At 44.6% G+C, this 16,895-nt stretch overlaps 1 protein-coding gene across 4 annotated transcripts in view; it reads right to left on the reverse strand.

The window, feature by feature from the left end:
* Nucleotides 1-16,895, reverse strand: part of LOC143436791 (ena/VASP-like protein) — a 122,995-nt gene that overhangs the window by 45,113 nt on the left and 60,987 nt on the right. The window contains exon 1 of one of the 4 annotated variants that reach the window (XM_076921206.1): nt 6,833-6,995. The exons of the other annotated variants lie outside the window; for them this stretch is intronic. Coding sequence (XP_076777321.1) covers nt 6,833-6,843 — 11 coding nt within the window. The 5' untranslated portion in view covers nt 6,844-6,995. Of the gene's footprint in view, nt 1-6,832; nt 6,996-16,895 lie in introns of those variants that run through there. 4 annotated transcript variants of the gene reach the window in all.

A 16,895-nucleotide genomic window follows, 5' to 3' on the forward strand; every position in this document is an offset into this window, starting at 1 on the left:
TGGCTCCTAACAGGTACTGTTTTCATAAATGCTATTTAGAGCTTATGTGCCCTGAGACTGTAGGTTTCTGGAGGTCAGCACTCGTCTGAATCACTCCATGTTCACCTGACATACACCAGTGCCTTCAACTCAGCAGCCTGGAATTAGTGAGTAAGGGGGTGTGTGGTGAGCCATGTCCCAAGTCAAGAAATTGGACCAGACTCCAAGGCAATACAATACATAAGGCCCCAACAACTTGTTTGCTTTCAACATATGGCACCAAAAGTGATTCCTAAAAGGAGCTGAGACCATCATTAAAGAAGCCCCCCATAGCTGGGAGCCAGGCAGCCCCTCATTAGGGCCTGTTTGGTAGTTCCAGGATGAAGGGTGGCTCCTCCTCATTTACTGGATTTCAGAAAAGAGCCCGGGGGTAAAGCAAACAAGGGTCTCTGCTGACTTCACCCTCTTTGAGAAGCTATCACATGCTAGCTAGTATGCTAGATCATTTGGTGGGCACTCAAAATCACTGATTTGAAGTCATCATTCCATTTACTCCCACTTCACAGCACAATAAAACCAATGTTCTAACCTACAATTTAGAAAACACACACACATACACACAGACACACAGACACACACACAGAGACACATACACACACACACACACACACACACACACACACACACACAAACAAACATTTTCTAATACAGAATCCATAAAAACTTCTTTTTTCCAAAAAAGTTTTTGCAATTTTGGAGCCAGGATCTACTCATAGATCCTTAACACATGGCTACTGGCTGTGCTGTGTGCTTACTCTAAGCTAGGGTGTTAAGCTATTTCTTTTTCACTGATAATGAGTTATATTTGTGAAGAACTTGGGCCCAATCATGTAGGCTGCCCCTGTTCTTGTTTCTATGTGGTACAGGTTAGGATGGTGGCCTTCATCCCAGAATCCAAGTGCACATAACACTAGACTGCCTTCTGTTTGAAGCATGTCCTCACAAGAGACTGCAGGATCCTGGTCTTCTCTTGGTTGTTTTCATGCTTCCTCATGTGTGACGTGAATGATTCCACCTAATATGTGACTCTGTAGATGCCCAAAGTAAGGGAGCGCCCCAATCCTGGACTATGAACTAAATACATTTTTTTCTAAGTTAATTACATCAAGTACTTTGTAGTAATGTAATGGTGAGCAATTAATAGTACTGGAACTTAAAGTACATTTTAAAAACAATATGTCAAGTATTTCTGGAAAGTTCCACAGTGAATTTATGAGGCAAGAGTAATAAAGTCTTGGCATCATCATAAATGCAGTGTTGACCCAGCCCTAAAAAGGTCAATCTCCTTGCCACATTTAGTGGTTCACTAACTTACAGAAATAAAAACAAGGAACTAGATATCCACAGAGTACTGTGCAAATACGAAGTGCTATTGCCTGAGTAACCTTTATCACAAATAAAGGCTTTGGGCAAACTCAGCCTAAAATTTTATGTTAAACCCAAGCGTCGTCTTTTCCATCCAGAGTGGGAGGGCACAGGCAATCTAGATGTTTGCTTTTTTTATCCTTAGACCACCGTCCAAAATGTGTACAGTGGTCTTCATTTCTCTCTGAAGATTTGCGGATTCTCAAAAAAAAAAAAAAAAAAAAACAAAAAAAACAAAAAACCCACCCAACTGTTAAGGAAATGTGATATTTTTAGACCCACAGCACTTCCTATATCATCTCGAAGCCACCAACTTAGCCCACTGTTGGAGAGCCATCTAATACGCCATGTGGACACCAGGCTATGTATGCCTCAAAAGCATTCAGAAAGTCTGATGTGCTGCAGGCAAGCTGTGGTGTTATGTCCCTGGCTTTCGGGTGCTATTCAGCTTTGAGGGTAAATTAGTAGCCTAGGAATGAGAATGGCTCATTTCAACTAGCATTCCCAATCCTTAGCACATCCCTTTGACTCAGTGCAACCAACATCTAAGTGACTGAACTGCTTATAGGCACAGGGTCAGACAGAACTGAGCCACAAACATCTTACTCTTGAGCAGCTATAGGCTGGCGGGCAGATCTTGTCAGAGAGCTACAAAACTTGCTAAGGAGGGCAGAGTGACAGTGTGGAAGGACTGACACTGAAAACACTGCAGGAGGCCTTGGTTCTTATAATTTGGGGCAGGTTCCTTTGAGGAGCTACACCTGGGAGGACAGACATGGCACAAGAAACCTGGTTCTAATCCCAGCTGTATCAAGGGACCAGCAGTGTGACATGGAACAAGCACCTTAACAGTGCTGTCTTGCTTGGGGGAAAGTAAGGCAACACCTCACACGGGGACTACATGCAAGGTGTGGGGCTGACCGGTAGGATACTTGTTATTTGAACTTTCACAAGGGTAACCGTTGGGCTTCTCTTCCCAGTGGCCTAATTACCAGAGTAGCCACTGTGCTTGACCAGTTCTCTCAGGTTTTCTACTTGGTGCTGAAGAAACATGATGTCCTGTTGTGAGTGACCTGGAGCTTCAGGCCATTAGACCACTAGGGACAAAAGATGGCAAACACTTCAGAAGCTCTCTTGGGCAACACATGGCTTCAGGTCCTGGGGAATCACTCCAGAAGAGTAACTATGAGGTCTTTGAGGCTTGCCTGTTCACAAGCTTTTGGGACAGATGACCTTGAATGAGATCCCAGGAGGCTCTCTTATAACTGCCAGTGCTTCAGAATGTGCAAGGCTTCACACATCTTCATGTACAGACTATCTGTAGGCCCTTGAGAACAGTAGAGACAACTGTTGGCAGCTAGTATCAACTGTACAGGGGCCACTATTTCTTCCCCACTTAGAGTAGCCACAATGCCTGACACTATAGGAAGCTCAACTGAGCAGCAGCAATGGTAGCTAAGCATCTCCAAGCAGAGTGTCAAAAAGAAATTCAACCTAGAGATCGAATGTGTAAGTTCCCAGGCCTGGTTTCAGGCTTTGGGGAAACACCAGGGAACTAAAGGACCCAAATCCCTGTTGTCTTGGAACTGATATTCTAGCTGAGTAGAGAGGAAAAACAAATAGTAACAAAACCTGAATGAATTACGTAGTTACTTGTCAGGAGGTGACAAGTGCTGGGGAAGCTGGGAAACTAGGGGTGGGACTGAAGTGAACTGGCTCATACTGGAAGGAGCAGATCACCAATTACTCATTCACATTGTATTCCCTGTGGCTGCACTGCAATATTGGCTAACTCCTGCTTGTCAGTCCTGTACAAGAAACATTTTTAGGGATGTCTGCTGTCCAGGGTTCAAAGCCTACAGCTCCTTCTAGTTCTGCCTGTGTCAAGCCCTGTTCCCCAGAAACCACCACCCACCTATATCACACCAGACCCTGTGCTTCCTTCACACCCACATGGGTGTACTAGGAAGTCCTTCAGCCTATCCTTCCTGTGTCCTTACTGTATTTGACTACCTCTTTCCTCCTTGCCCCAGAACTCCACCACCTGACTACTGCCTCTGACCTGGATGACTGAGGCAGCTTCCAAAGACTTTCTGCCTCCATGCTTGTCACAGTGCTAACTATTACCCACAGTGGCCAGTGGGAATGTGCACAGTGGGCTCAGGCTTCAGTTAACTGTCTTTCCCTCCAAAGATGCTCATAACTTGGAAAGTAGAATCAAACTTTTTGTGTATACTGACAGGCTTTGTGTACTATGTCCATGGCCTTATTTTCTTCCATTTTCCTAGTCACATGACTTGGTCCTCCCTATCTTTTTCTCACTCTCTAGTGTACCAAACTGCTCTCACCTTAGGGCACTTGCTGTCTCTGTCACATGAGTTTTCATTTCTAAATTTTATGTCTGTCTCATGTAACCATTGCGGTTTTAAAGAAAATGTTCCCACTAAGAACAGATGATGGTCCACTGTTTTCTCCCCATCACTCCAGTTGTTCTTTCTCTAGTTCTCTTTGGTAATTTCTCAACTGCTGCCTGCCCTTCCCCTGCTCTTAGAAGAACTGTCTCTCCAGCAGCTACAGCAGTCCAGGCTGACTGACCACTGAGATAGCCCTTTGAAAGAAATCCTTCGTGTGTTTCAGAATTCTCTAAAAGGCCACTTTCATCTAACAGCTCCAACTTCTCAACCACCGATAATCATTTTGCCTGTGTTGTTTAGGGTTTAGGGGTTTTGTTTTTGAGAGACGCTTTCACTAATTTGTTCAATCTATGGACTAGGTTCGTCTCAAACTCACAGCAACCTTCTTACATCAGCCTTCCAAATACTAGGAGGAGTGTGACTTCCCCACAAAATGTCTGTGTTAAACAGTCCTATACAGTGTGTCTCCTCATCCTCCCATAGCTCTTATTCCTCCACAGTCTGAGGATGGAGGTCAGTTCTTCCTCCAAGACAGCACAGAGTTCAGGAGACCCATATTCCAGGCTTGGATCTTCCATTCACTAGCTATATTTCTGGCCAAGTCCTTTCTCCTTCTCTTGGTTTATTTCTCAATAACACAGAAATGTATTTATGAATAATGTTTGCAAAGGAGTCCAGGAATGCTGTCCCCTAGTCTGTGACCCTGGTGTGGGGACAACTTCTAGGTTCAGGGAACAGCAGACATTTAAAGGAGCCTCCCCTTATTCCTTCAGAATCCCTTAGAAAGAATCCAGTTGTCATGAGTTCCTACAAGGACATGCTCTGTGCCAAAGAAGGAAGACAATGGATGCTACACATATACAGGCAGCATGCCACTCAGATGAGGGCACATTCCTCTCTTTAGATGGACTGTCTACATGGACAGAATCTTTGTATTTCTCTCGTTGTGGGAGTGCTTGTTTGCCTTCACATGATGCCCCCGTGTACGATTCATCTTTAGGCCATTTTCCTATCACTCCATCATCTACCTATTTCAGAGGCCCAGTTGCTGAGGCTGAGGTCGGGGAGAGCTCCATCCTCCCCATATTTGTTCTTGTCAGGACTGCTGTGAGACAGTGTGAGATAAGAGGGCAAGAAAATTCAGCTCCTTGTCTCTGACATGATGCTCAAAAAGGTTTACTGGTTCAGAAGTGGCCTTGGTGACAAGAAGCCCTCTGTAGCCCTACCATGGTTGTCAGGGTAAGTAGGGAATCTAGATGCTATCGTATTGCACATGGACACTCACAGTGTCATGGCCTGAACCTGTTTGCTCAGACAACCTTGATGAGGAAGGGAGACACAATTGCCTGGCTTTCTTCTTACTTTGGCTACTAACTTACTGCAGACAAATCTTGTCCATCGCTAGTCTCCAAAGCTACAACTGGGACTTCAAAACTTGTCACTCACAGTGCTATGATACAGGGGCTTTTCTTTAGCATGAGTAAGGGGGCACAGGAGCACAGAGCAGTTACTCTGCTGAAGTGGAAAGTCAAGGCCTAAAGCTCTGCTGCCCTGGGCCTGCAGTCACTGTCTGCAGGAAGCTTTCCAGTTGCAACTTCTCCAATGTCTAAGGGTTGAGAGGCCTTTGAGAACTCATTGTGCCTCCTCCCCATTTCCTTCTGGTGCTATTTTCTCCCCCAGTAAGTTCCCTTGGCTTTTACAATGTAACTTACAACTGAGACTGTCAAACCTCTGAATGGAAAGCATTCTGGTTTTCACAGTTCCATGCTCAAATCCCCTGAAGCTACAGAAAAACTACACGCGCGCGCGCACACACACACACACACACACACACATACAAGCACACACGCATGCACGCACACATACACACACACATACAAGCGCACACGTACACACACACACACACACACACACACACACACACACACACACACAAGCAAGCAAGCAAAAGAGCAGGAATAAAGTCACCAAAACTCAAGCACCAAATCAGTGTTTCTCTGGCCTAGCTGGGCTGCAGTTGCTCAGCACACTGAACAGGATGGGAAGCCAGGCTCCCTGGCTGCTCATGCTGTATTCGCTGTCTCATTCATTCCAGTAAACTCAACATGTGCAAAATGTGTCTCAAGTGTCTGGATGAGGCAGCGTGGGTAAGCTCCAGGTCTGGTCCCTCCTCAACCAGGTAAGTCCTGAGTAAGTCCCATAGCCTTTCAGAGCCTTTGTACCCTCAGCCACAAGGCAGAAGCCATCATACCTTCCTCATCCATCCAAGAAAGGCAAAAGAAGACAGCTGGGGAAGTAGCACTTTGCAAACAAAGTGGGGGAATTATTATTTTATGTGAAGACACAAGACTATAATAATTTAGTCAAATAAAAGTCTCAAATCTTGGAGGATAAACTTGGTCTTACTACAACCTTTCATGTAGTTACAGGAAAGAGACACTCATGTCCAAATCCCAGTCTCACTTTCTGGATGACCACTCAGAATACAGCATGGTTTGCAGGCAACTAGCACTCAACAGTATTCAACATCATCTATGGGACTAGCAGCCAACGAGGGACAAGTCTCTCCACAGGGCACAGTGCATGCAGCTTCTGGTATAAAGGAAACTCAGGTCTCATCTTGGTCCAGAGGTACAATATACAAGCTGCCCCAATGTCAGGCCATTCTTCAAAAGCCTAGACCTACCACCCATACTTCTGAGTCAGAAACTCTCCCTCTGAGTTCAAAATCCCCTCTACTCTCCCAGGTAAGTGGTCAATTCTGAGTAAGTCTTTTTGACTCAAGTGATTCGAGGTCACCGGCATCTACAAAGATAGGCCAGGGACTGAAAAGAGTAGAAGGGACTGAGGTTATTAACTTACTTAGAATTTTGGCGAGTCCTTTGCCCTATGGTCCTGGATGTTCCCATACTGGTATCCAAGAGGACCAGAGAGGACCTCTACAGAAGCTTCAGCATTAAGAGCCTAGGTTTCCTCTGCACACCCTCTATCCCATCCTGGGTTCCAGTACTCACCCTGGGGCCATGGCTGAATGAAGGTTGCACAAGGAACCCTGAGGAAAGTCCTGTGATCCACCAGGGTCTCTGAATCAGAAGACCACAAACCCTCTGAAGACAGCTACGATTTAGACTCTACTTAAAGCCAAACAGGAAAAGGAAGCTGAACCAGAGACAAAGGGGAAACAAACCCAAGTGAAAAACTGAAACCTAGGTAGAAAATAGAGAAACAAGAAGCTAACAGCACAGGGCCCCACCAGTGTGGGTGGCTGAGATCTGTTGCCTAGGCCCAAGACTGGCAACCTCAAGCTCCCCAGTTTCCTGTTGAATGAAGAAAAGAAAGAAACAAAGAAAACAGAAACAAAGACATGACTGCTCCCAAGAGGGCGAGCTTCTGAGTTATAAGGGAGAGCACAGGCAGAGACAGAGGCATCTAGAAGAGTCCAGAGTGAACATGACCAGCAAACTGAACTAGGCCATGTGAGGAGAGGGGGAAGGGCAGGTAGACAGAAAGACTGGTAACCAAATAGCTGAGGTTATATGGGGAACAGCAGCTTGGGAAGGGCAGCCCAACCCCTGGGCTGGAGAACCTAGGGTGGGGACAGAGTGCCAGCCAGGATGATTCTGTGACAGGTACTGATGAAGCCGAGAAAGACCGTTAGACAGTGTCTGCTTTGATATGTTATTAGACACTTTAGTTTGCCCTTTGTCCCAGGTTTGACACCTAATACTTGTAACGGCCACAAAGTTAGCCAAGAGCTGGGGACCAGGCTGTGGTGCTGGCTCCACCAGTGACTATTGGTTCCATTATCTGGTCTAGGTCGGAACCACCTCAGTATCTAGACCCAGTTTTCCACTTGACAGAGCAGGCTCAGTGCAGATGACTTCCTACAGTTTCCTATGAAAGGGCTGCTAAACTCTGAAGTCCTGGCTGGTTCTGAGACCAGGGGCCTGTAGAGTGTGTACAGCTGGAACAGACTCTCTATTTGACTCTAGGATAAAATTTGCATTTCCTCAGGAGACATGGCTTTCTTATGGGATACCACTATCTGAAAGAATATTGCAGGAACATGGGAACCCGGCTTTGTCAGCTATTCAGTGACCATGGCCTCATTTCCTTACTCTAGCACAGGGTGGCTCTTTTGCCAATTCCCATGGGTTTCCATGAAGATACATTCTTCATGTCTTCCTAACTTCGAAGAAATCCCACTAAAAGTTGCACACTGTGCTAGAAACCAGAAACCAAGATTTAGAAGGAAGGGCAGACCTTGTCTTTAGAAGGCTTTTACAGTTCTACAGCTGGGTGCAAGAGCACACCTGCAAGGCCAGCACTTGGGGGTTCGTGGGTTTGAGGCCTACCAAGGATAGACAGTGAGATCCTATAAAGAAGGGAAGGAAGATTAGGGCACTGTGATGAATGGATCTGTTAATAAGTGGATACATTCAAATGTCATCATTGCAATGGTGGGAGGTAGCTGTGTGAAGGTCATAATGGGTTTGTTCTAACTGATGAATGCCTTTTGAACCTCGAAAATGCATTTTGAGAGGCATTAAAGATCTACATTTCCTGTTTGGCACTGTCAGCTGTGAACCTTGTGTTTGACTTGTGGTTTGTTTTTACCTGGTTGGAGTATTTGCTATTTTCCCTTGTGGATTTTTCTTTTTTTAACTGTGGATTATTTGAAGAATATTATTTATTTAATTTTGTTTTGCTTCAAAATTGATGGTGTTTTCTTGCTCTGTTGCTATTTACTACTGTGGTCAGAACATGTGCTTTTAGTATGTCTTTTGTGTTTCTTGGTATGAATGTGATTGTTTTACCTGCACAGAGATATCTAGGGCCCAGTATGTCGATCGGTTCGATGAAGATACTGTGGTCACAAGAGAGGAAGTGTGTTCTCTACAATGTCAGTTAGGTCAAGGTGGTTAATAGGTGCAGAACTTCTATGTCCTCACTATTTTCTCTAAACATTTCATCAGTTGCTGAAAGGCCTTGAAAATCTCTCAGCAACTTAAGGGTGGGTGCGTCTCTTTCTTCACTTCTGTTAATACTTATATTTCTACATTTTGGAGCTTTTATTAAGAACACATTCTGTTCTGTAGTCTTTGTGTTCTTTTAATTTGTTATCATTGCTGCTGTAACAAATTACCACAAACTTAGTGGCTTACAACAATAAAAATGCATTATCTCATAACTGTTGTAGGATAACAGTAGGTGAGAAGTCCATCATGGATCGGATTTTCAACACGGATCTAACTAGGATACATTAAGATGGTAGAAATGGTGCACTCCCTTCTTGAGGCTCTGCAGAAGAATTAGCCCCTCCCCTTCTCCTCTCCTATGTAGTACCCACATTCCTTGGGCCATGGCTCCCTTCTTCATTTTTAAAGTGTACAATACGTCACTCTGACTCCTCTTCTAAAGTGACTTTTCCTTCTGGCCATGGTTAAGGCAAAAATCTACTTTTGCTTCCTCTTGTTTTTCAACTGGCCTCAAACCCTTGATTCTCAAACTGAGAATCACCTTGAACCCCTGATCCTCTTTTCTCTGCTTCCCAAGTGCTAGGATCATAACATGAACCACCAAGCCCAGGAAGTTCTTTAGTCTTTTCTTTTGTGTGCATGTGTTCATGTGTGTGTACCTATGTGTGCATGCATACATGTATGTGCACATGCATACAGGTCAGAGGGCAATACTGGGTGTCTTCTTCAATCACCCTCCATTTTAGCTTCTGAGACAGGCCTCCTGGGGCTTTCCTGATCCTGCCACACACTGCCTGGCTTCAGTGGGCTGGACCCCTAGTGTGAGCCTTCCATGTTCTTTCAACCATCCTACCTTGTACCACCCTCCAGCTGGAGATGTAGCCTGACCTTCCTGGATCAGAGTTCTGTCCTTGAAGGCAGAGCCAGGGAAACCCTTCCATAGGTGTTTATCCAGCAGGAAACACATAGACACTCTTACTTCAGGTTCTCTGGTCAAATGCATTTGCATTTTCACAAGTTGGAGCTTTTGATGGCTCAGGTTTTCTCCTCATGGAACCCTTCCATATCATCCCTATAGAACCCGAGGTTCCTATCTAATAACTACAGCTGCATTTGCGCCACTGTGTCCACAACTTCAGTTTGCTCACATCCTTCCTCCGCAAGTGTTCATGCAGATGTTTTGTTTCACTTGCTGCTCTCGCTGCATACCTCAACAGGAGCTGGGGCAAAAGCACTGCCACAGGTTGAGTGGCTCTGCTGCCTTGAAATGTCCTTTGTAGTTCAGGCTAGCCTCAACCTTGCAAAGATCTATTTGCTTCTACCTCCTGAGTGATAAGATTAGAGGCCTGGCAAGTTCTCTACTTTTGAACTGGGCCTCATTCCAGGTCTAAGGATTCAGGAAGAATTCAGGCACACATTTTCCTTAGAATATCACAAAAACAGACTCTAGCCCGGGTCCTGACAAAGTCTTTGTTCCGCTCTGAAACCTTGTGAGCCAGGCCCTCTTAGTTTTGAGACAAGGTCCTCTCTGACCCTGGAACTCATCATTGGCTAGGCTGGTTGGTCAGTAAGTTACAGGGGTCTGTGACACCGCCTCAATCCCTGCAGTGGGCTTATAGATGCATGCTGCCATACTTGCCCTCTATATGGGCACCAGAGATCTGGACAATTCAGATCCTGCATGCATGGCAGGTGCTATATTGACTGAGCCATGGTGCAGGCCTGTAGTTCTTTCAGGTTTTGGCCTTCTGGGCTCCACCAGATTCCCACTGAGTTCAGTTTATAATACTCTGGGGCTTCTTTAGCCTGGAGCTCTAAATTCTTCCTCATACTTCACACAAACCGTGTGGTCAGGTTTACCCCAGGAATGGCCCCACTTCTGAGTGCCAGGCTTTTGTGTGGTTATTTGTGTTGTTGCTGTGACAAAATCCCCAACAGAAGTAACTGGAGGAAGGGTTTGTCTGGCTGATGGTCTAAGAAGAGATCCATCCAAGTGGAGTGGTACACACCTTTAATCACAGCACTTAGGAAGCAGTGGTAGGTGGATCTGTGAGTTCAAGGTCAGCTTGATCCACAGAGTGAGACCCTGTCAAATAAATGAACAAACAATGGGAGAAAGTCTTTTATGACAGGAAATGGCAGAGAGGTATTAGGAACCTGTCACTGTGTCACCTGTCAAAGAGCAGAAGGCAGGAAGTGGAGTCAGGAGATAAAACCTCAAGGCCCACCTCCAGTGACCCACTTCCGCCCAGCGAGGCTCCACCGCCTAAAGTTTCTACAAGCCTCTCAAATAGGAGACCATCAGCTGGGGAGCACAGGTCCTAACATACTAGACTGTGAGAGACATGTCACATTCAAATTGCGGTTGGTCTCTTCACTCAGGTTGAGCTGACAGCCCCACATCCAGCCGTACTGCATGGCCTCTGACACCATCCTTCCTGCGTTGTTCTGCAGAGGGCAATCTGAGCTGGCTTCTAGGAGTGCACACAGGCAGCTCCTAGGCAGTTGGTGCGAGGGAGCCTTACACAGAACTCAGTTGTCTCTGCTCAGACCTGCTTCCTCCTCCTCTAGTTCTTACTAAGCCTAACTCTATGTGACCTGGAATTCCAGGATCTGCCTCCTGTGATCCCTTTAGCTTAGGCTCCACTGAAACAGAAAAGCAAACAGAGGCAGAAGGCTCCAGCCACTGTAGGGCTTATCATGATACTTCTCAAGAATCAGAGTCCTACACTGTCTGAAGTCTGTTTGATTCAGTACCCTTTGTAGGTTTTTCTCATTTTACAGATATTTTCAAAGTAAGTCATTATTGTCACTTCATCAAGGAGAGAAGCAGAATCAGTTATAGTTATTGCAATAACAAAGGTTATTTTTTTCATTTCCTGAAGATGTTGGCTTATGTGTAAATATCTCTGTGCTAAAGTACCTTACAGTTTCCTCTCCCACTTCCTCTGTCTTTCACATGGTGCTACTGTCTATTCTGGTCTCAGTAAGCAGGTAGCTAAAGTGAACCTTTGGGAGACCTTTTAACTCACTCCTAGAGCTTTAGTAACACACTAGCAGAATTATGAAAAGGGGCAGGGAAGGAAAAAAACTCTGGCCTGGCCTTGCTGTATGTATGACTTCCTGGTTATCCCCACCCTCATTCTGGCTTCCTCATCTGTTCATTGAAAGGAATGGCTTTATTAAAAATTCATGGACTGACCTTGAGGTGATTAGAGTTTATCATAAGCCTGATGACCTGAGTTTGATCCCAGTAGAAGAGACGACTGACTCTTAAACGTATATATGCTGTGTGTTACCTATGCCCCCTTTCCACATACAAAATAAAAATCTATGCACAGCAGGCCTTAAATCAATCATGCAAAGACAACAGACACTGTGGGGAATATAGGCATGTTGGCACCAAAGAAGCAGTTTAGTGAGAAAGAAAGCTGTTCTGTTTAAGGAAGCAGCTTGTAATGTGATATGGTGAGCCAAGTTCAGTACCAGCAGGCTTAGGGTAAACAGTGACCCCACAAAGGAACTTAGGGATGTACGAAGAGAAAGGATACTAACACCTGCAGCAGATGGCCAAGGCTGCTGGCTCTGGCACGTCAGCACAGAAACATCCATGTGACCCGCAAGAGGTACTGTTAGATTCCAAAGAACTTTGGAGTTTGCTAAAACATGTCAGGGACTAACCCCAAAGCCAGCTTATTTAGGAGACCTCCTTGAGAGACTGGCAAACAGGTTAGGAACCGTTCATCTCACCCTGGTGGAATGCATATGAGATTATATCAGGCCTCTAGAGCCAAGAACAAATGATGCCCATTAAAGACACCAGGCATCATTGACTTGAGAGCGGCACAGAGGCCCTAACACCTGCCAAAGTGAGAACAGAGACCTAATCCAGCATTTCCAGAGTTCTGGGAGAGTCCTTAAATATACTAACCTTGATTTTTGGCTTCTGTGGCTCTGCCTATTGGTAACTGTTCTTGCTAATTGAAGTGTGTCAACCAGGATATGGTTTTTGAGCATAAAAAGCCAAGATCAGTAAGGCCCATGGTTACACAACTTGGGCATGTTTCCCCATGTGGCCCCTGGTCAGATAATAAAGGCATTCTATTGGCTTCAAGAGTCCATGTGTTCTTTGAAGGAATCACTTCACAACAGCGTCATGTTAATCACCTTTCTATCATTATAATAAAATGCCTGGACACCTACTAGTGAAGAGATTGAACTCATGCTTTTGAAGGTCCAGTCTAAGTTTGTTAAAACTTGTTTTAACTAGCAGGGCTGTGGTGGCGCACGCCTTTAATCCCAGCACTTAGGAGGCAGAGGTAGGCAGATTTCTGAGTTTGAGGCCAGCCTGGTCTACAGAGTGAGTTCCAGGACTACACAGAGAAACCCTGTCTGGAAAAACCAAAAACAACCAAACAAAAAAACAAAAACAAAAAACCCAAACAAACAAAAAAAACTTGTTTTAACTCAAATCAGGCAGACCCATTCTCTGGGCTTCTGGTAAGGGTGACACATAATGGCAAAAGCAGATGGCAGAGCAAACGACTTGCCAGTCAGAAAGCCCATAGAGACTGGGAGTCTAGGATCCTGCCATACTTTCCAGGACATGTCTCTGGTGACCTAATGACCTCCTCCCAATGGCTAATTTCAGATCAAACAAACAGGAACATAATGATAAGGGACCAGTTTTCGTCATCTATGGGTCGGTCCTGGGGCTGTTTCTCTGAGCCCTTGGTTTGATTTTCTTTCTACAGATTAATATTTGTATGAGTCTATGTAGAAGGTCCCATAGTTCAACCCCTACCACATCCTCTGGCTCACCCTGAAGTCATACCCTCCCCCTTTCTGGTAGCCATTAATTATCCTCTATCTTCACAGTGCTGTCTCCTGGAAGATGCCACACTGATGCAATCCTCTCCTAAGCAACGTTTCACACAGGCTTCGCTTAGTGTGTAATAGCTGAATTCACCAAAACTGCTGTTTACTAGTAAGCATGGCAGCTTTTTTTTTTTTTTATCTTTTTCATAGTACTTTGCTGTATGAATGCAGTACATAGAATTTATCTGTGTAGTTGAAGGGCGTCTGAACAGCTTACCATTCTTGACAGTTGTCAATAGGGCTGCTGAAAATAGTTCCGCACAGATTTGTTCCTCTCCAGAGAATAAACATGCAGGATGGCCAGGTAGTTAACTATAGATTTCACTGACAGTAGCTGGCTGCTCTGGCTCTTTCTAGGAATGTAGGAGAGTTACTACTGCTATGTTTCCTGTCTGCTATTCTAACAAGTACACAATGAGATCTTATTGTAATTTTAATTTGTGTGGCCTAGTGATTAACGATTTTATGCATCTTGCCACATGCTCAACTACCCTCTGTATCGCTCTTTGTTAAAGAGTCCGGGCCTTTCATTCATCTTAAAACCCAGGTTGTTTCATTAATGCCAAGTTATGTGTGTGGTATGTCCACATGTGTGCACAAGTGCATGCACAGGACAGGATCTTCTCTACCATCATCCATTTTATTTTCTTAGACAGGATCTCTCACTGAACCTGAAGCTCACTGACTGGCTAGACTGGCTGTCTGGTAAGTTTCTCTCTTCCTTATCAGATCTGCCTGTGTATAATGTATGAGCCCACGGGTGCCCTTTGTCTAGCTAAGCTTTCATCACTGAATTATCTTCATGCCTCCGGTGAGCATCTGTTGACATGTTCTTCTGAATCTGTTTCTGGACTGTCTACCCAAGCACCCAACCTCCCATAAGAGACCTTATAAACACACAAGACAAGCATGCTGGTACCACATATGTGTCATATAATAAAGCTAAATCAGACCTTGAAGCAGAAATACTGATTGGGTATTTGAATCGTTTACTCTGTGACGTAGGCTGTGAAACAGGCAACCATTCTCTTGCCTAGGCCAGATAGCACATGGAACACCAAGATTAGTTTTGATGTCACAATTTAAGAGGGGTGTTGGCAACCAGAAATATTCTTTGAGGGTGTTTAGTGGAAATGGAAACCAATACAGAGGGAAGCAGGGATGTGCTGCCTGGGTGTTCAAAGACATGTAGTGTAAGCATGAGCTAGGACCTATGGCTCAGAGTTCACAGCAAACAAAATCACACTGACTGGAGGAGTGAAGTTGGCTCAGAAGCTAGCAAGCATCAGGCATTGTTCTGACACTCAGGTCTAGACGTGGATAGGACACTTCCTCGTTTCATGGGTGAATCTTATGGGGGAAATTATGGATTCTGTGGCATCAATCAAGACTATAACTAACATTAGGTACATCTGCTTTAGGGAAGAGACAGGATTCAATGACTTAATTTTATTCTGATTGTGCACAGTTGCCAATGGTGACTCAACAACTCTACTGAACAGATAGATGACTCTCTGCCCTTAAAGCCTCACAAATAGACTGAAGTCACATGAAGGAAGAAAAGTGCCCAACGTATCAAACTGTGGTTGTAAACTGAGTTTTGAAGTCAGGCTTCGGATGCTTACTTGGTCCAAATTCAGCACTGTGTTTGCTGAAGAATGTTGGCACCTCCTTCAGAGATAAACTGACTTCTGAGTTCCTCCTCCTCGTTGGATTTTTGGTCTTTCTGGATTACTGTCTCAGAGACCTCTGCAGAAGAAGGAATCTTATAGACCTAAATTTCAACCCGTTCAATGACAAAATATGAAGGAAAATCAAATCAAACCAGCTCTTGGAAAGACTTCACTTCTGTTCTGAGCTGTTTCAGGTGACCTGCTCTAATTAGGCCAGAAACAAGCCTGGCTTCATGAGTTCTAGGATACAGCTGCAAGAAAAAGTTACCAAGACTACTTAAGATCACACAGGCCCAAACTAGCCTCAGAGTAGCCCAAGATTACAATGGTTCATTCCACAACTCCTTCCACCCATTAGCCACAAACACACTGGGAAAAAAAAAAGACACCACTGACCGACTTTTTAAAGTAGGGCAGAGACAAGGATTAAAACTGGCACTTAGGGATCTCCATTGGCAGTGTGGCCTGGCAAAAAGCCAGTATATCTCCTCCTATCCCCAGTTCTCTGAACATGTGTTCACCTTCAAGTGAGATGCGCATCTCCTTCCTACCACGAAGAGTTCTGGTGAGGATCAATTGAGACAGCAGGCATGAGAAGAACTTTGCAAATCGACAGGTATGAGACTACATTGCTCTGATGGCTATTCTTAGTTGTCAACTTAAGCACATCTGGAATTAACTAAAACTCCCAAATGGATTGCACACCTGTGAGGGATTTCTGCTTATTTTGAAATGGAAAGATCTACCTCTAATCCAGCTCTTTGAGGTGGGAAGGCACATCTTTAATCCAAACCTAATCTGGGCCACACCTTCTGCTGAGATTCTACATAAAGACATGGATGAAGGAAGCTTTTACTTTTTGCCTTCTTGATTTCTCTTTGTTCAATCCTTCACTGGCATTAGAGCATACTTCTTTGGGATTCCAGCATGTACTGAAGATCAGTTGAGACATCCAGCCTCATAGACTGAACAACTACTGGACTCTTGGACTTTCTGTTCATAGATAGCCATTGTTGGATTAGCCTGACCACAGCTTGCAAGTCATTCTAATAAATCACACACACGAGAGAGAGAGAGAGAGAGAGAGAGAGAGAGAGAGAGAGAGAGAGAGAGAGAGAGAGAGATATTGGTTCATTCTATAAATTATCACTCTAGAGAACCCTGACTAAATACACTAGCCTAACAGACACTTGGGTACCTATTCAATGATGCCTTGCAAGATAAACTCCATGGATATCAAATTAAGTACAATGTAGTCCAGCCTCTTAAGAAGATATAATCAGATATAAATATAAAAACTGAGACCAATGAGAACGGTAACTGACAGCATCAGCAGAGTCATTTTCTCAGTTTGGACAGTGAGAAAGATGGCTGCAGAAAGGCAAAACAGAAGAGTAAGGCCATGGAAGGACCTAGGACCAGGTTCTAGAAAATGTCACATTCTATTAATATTCAAAATACTTTCATCAAATGGGCCCTCTTTTATTATTACTCCTATAGTCTATGAAGCATGGCTGTCATCTAGACTGAAGAGGTGGTGTTCCCTT

This window comes from Arvicanthis niloticus, chromosome 23, assembly GCF_011762505.2.
Source record: "Arvicanthis niloticus isolate mArvNil1 chromosome 23, mArvNil1.pat.X, whole genome shotgun sequence".
NCBI classification, from domain to species: domain Eukaryota; kingdom Metazoa; phylum Chordata; class Mammalia; order Rodentia; family Muridae; genus Arvicanthis; species Arvicanthis niloticus.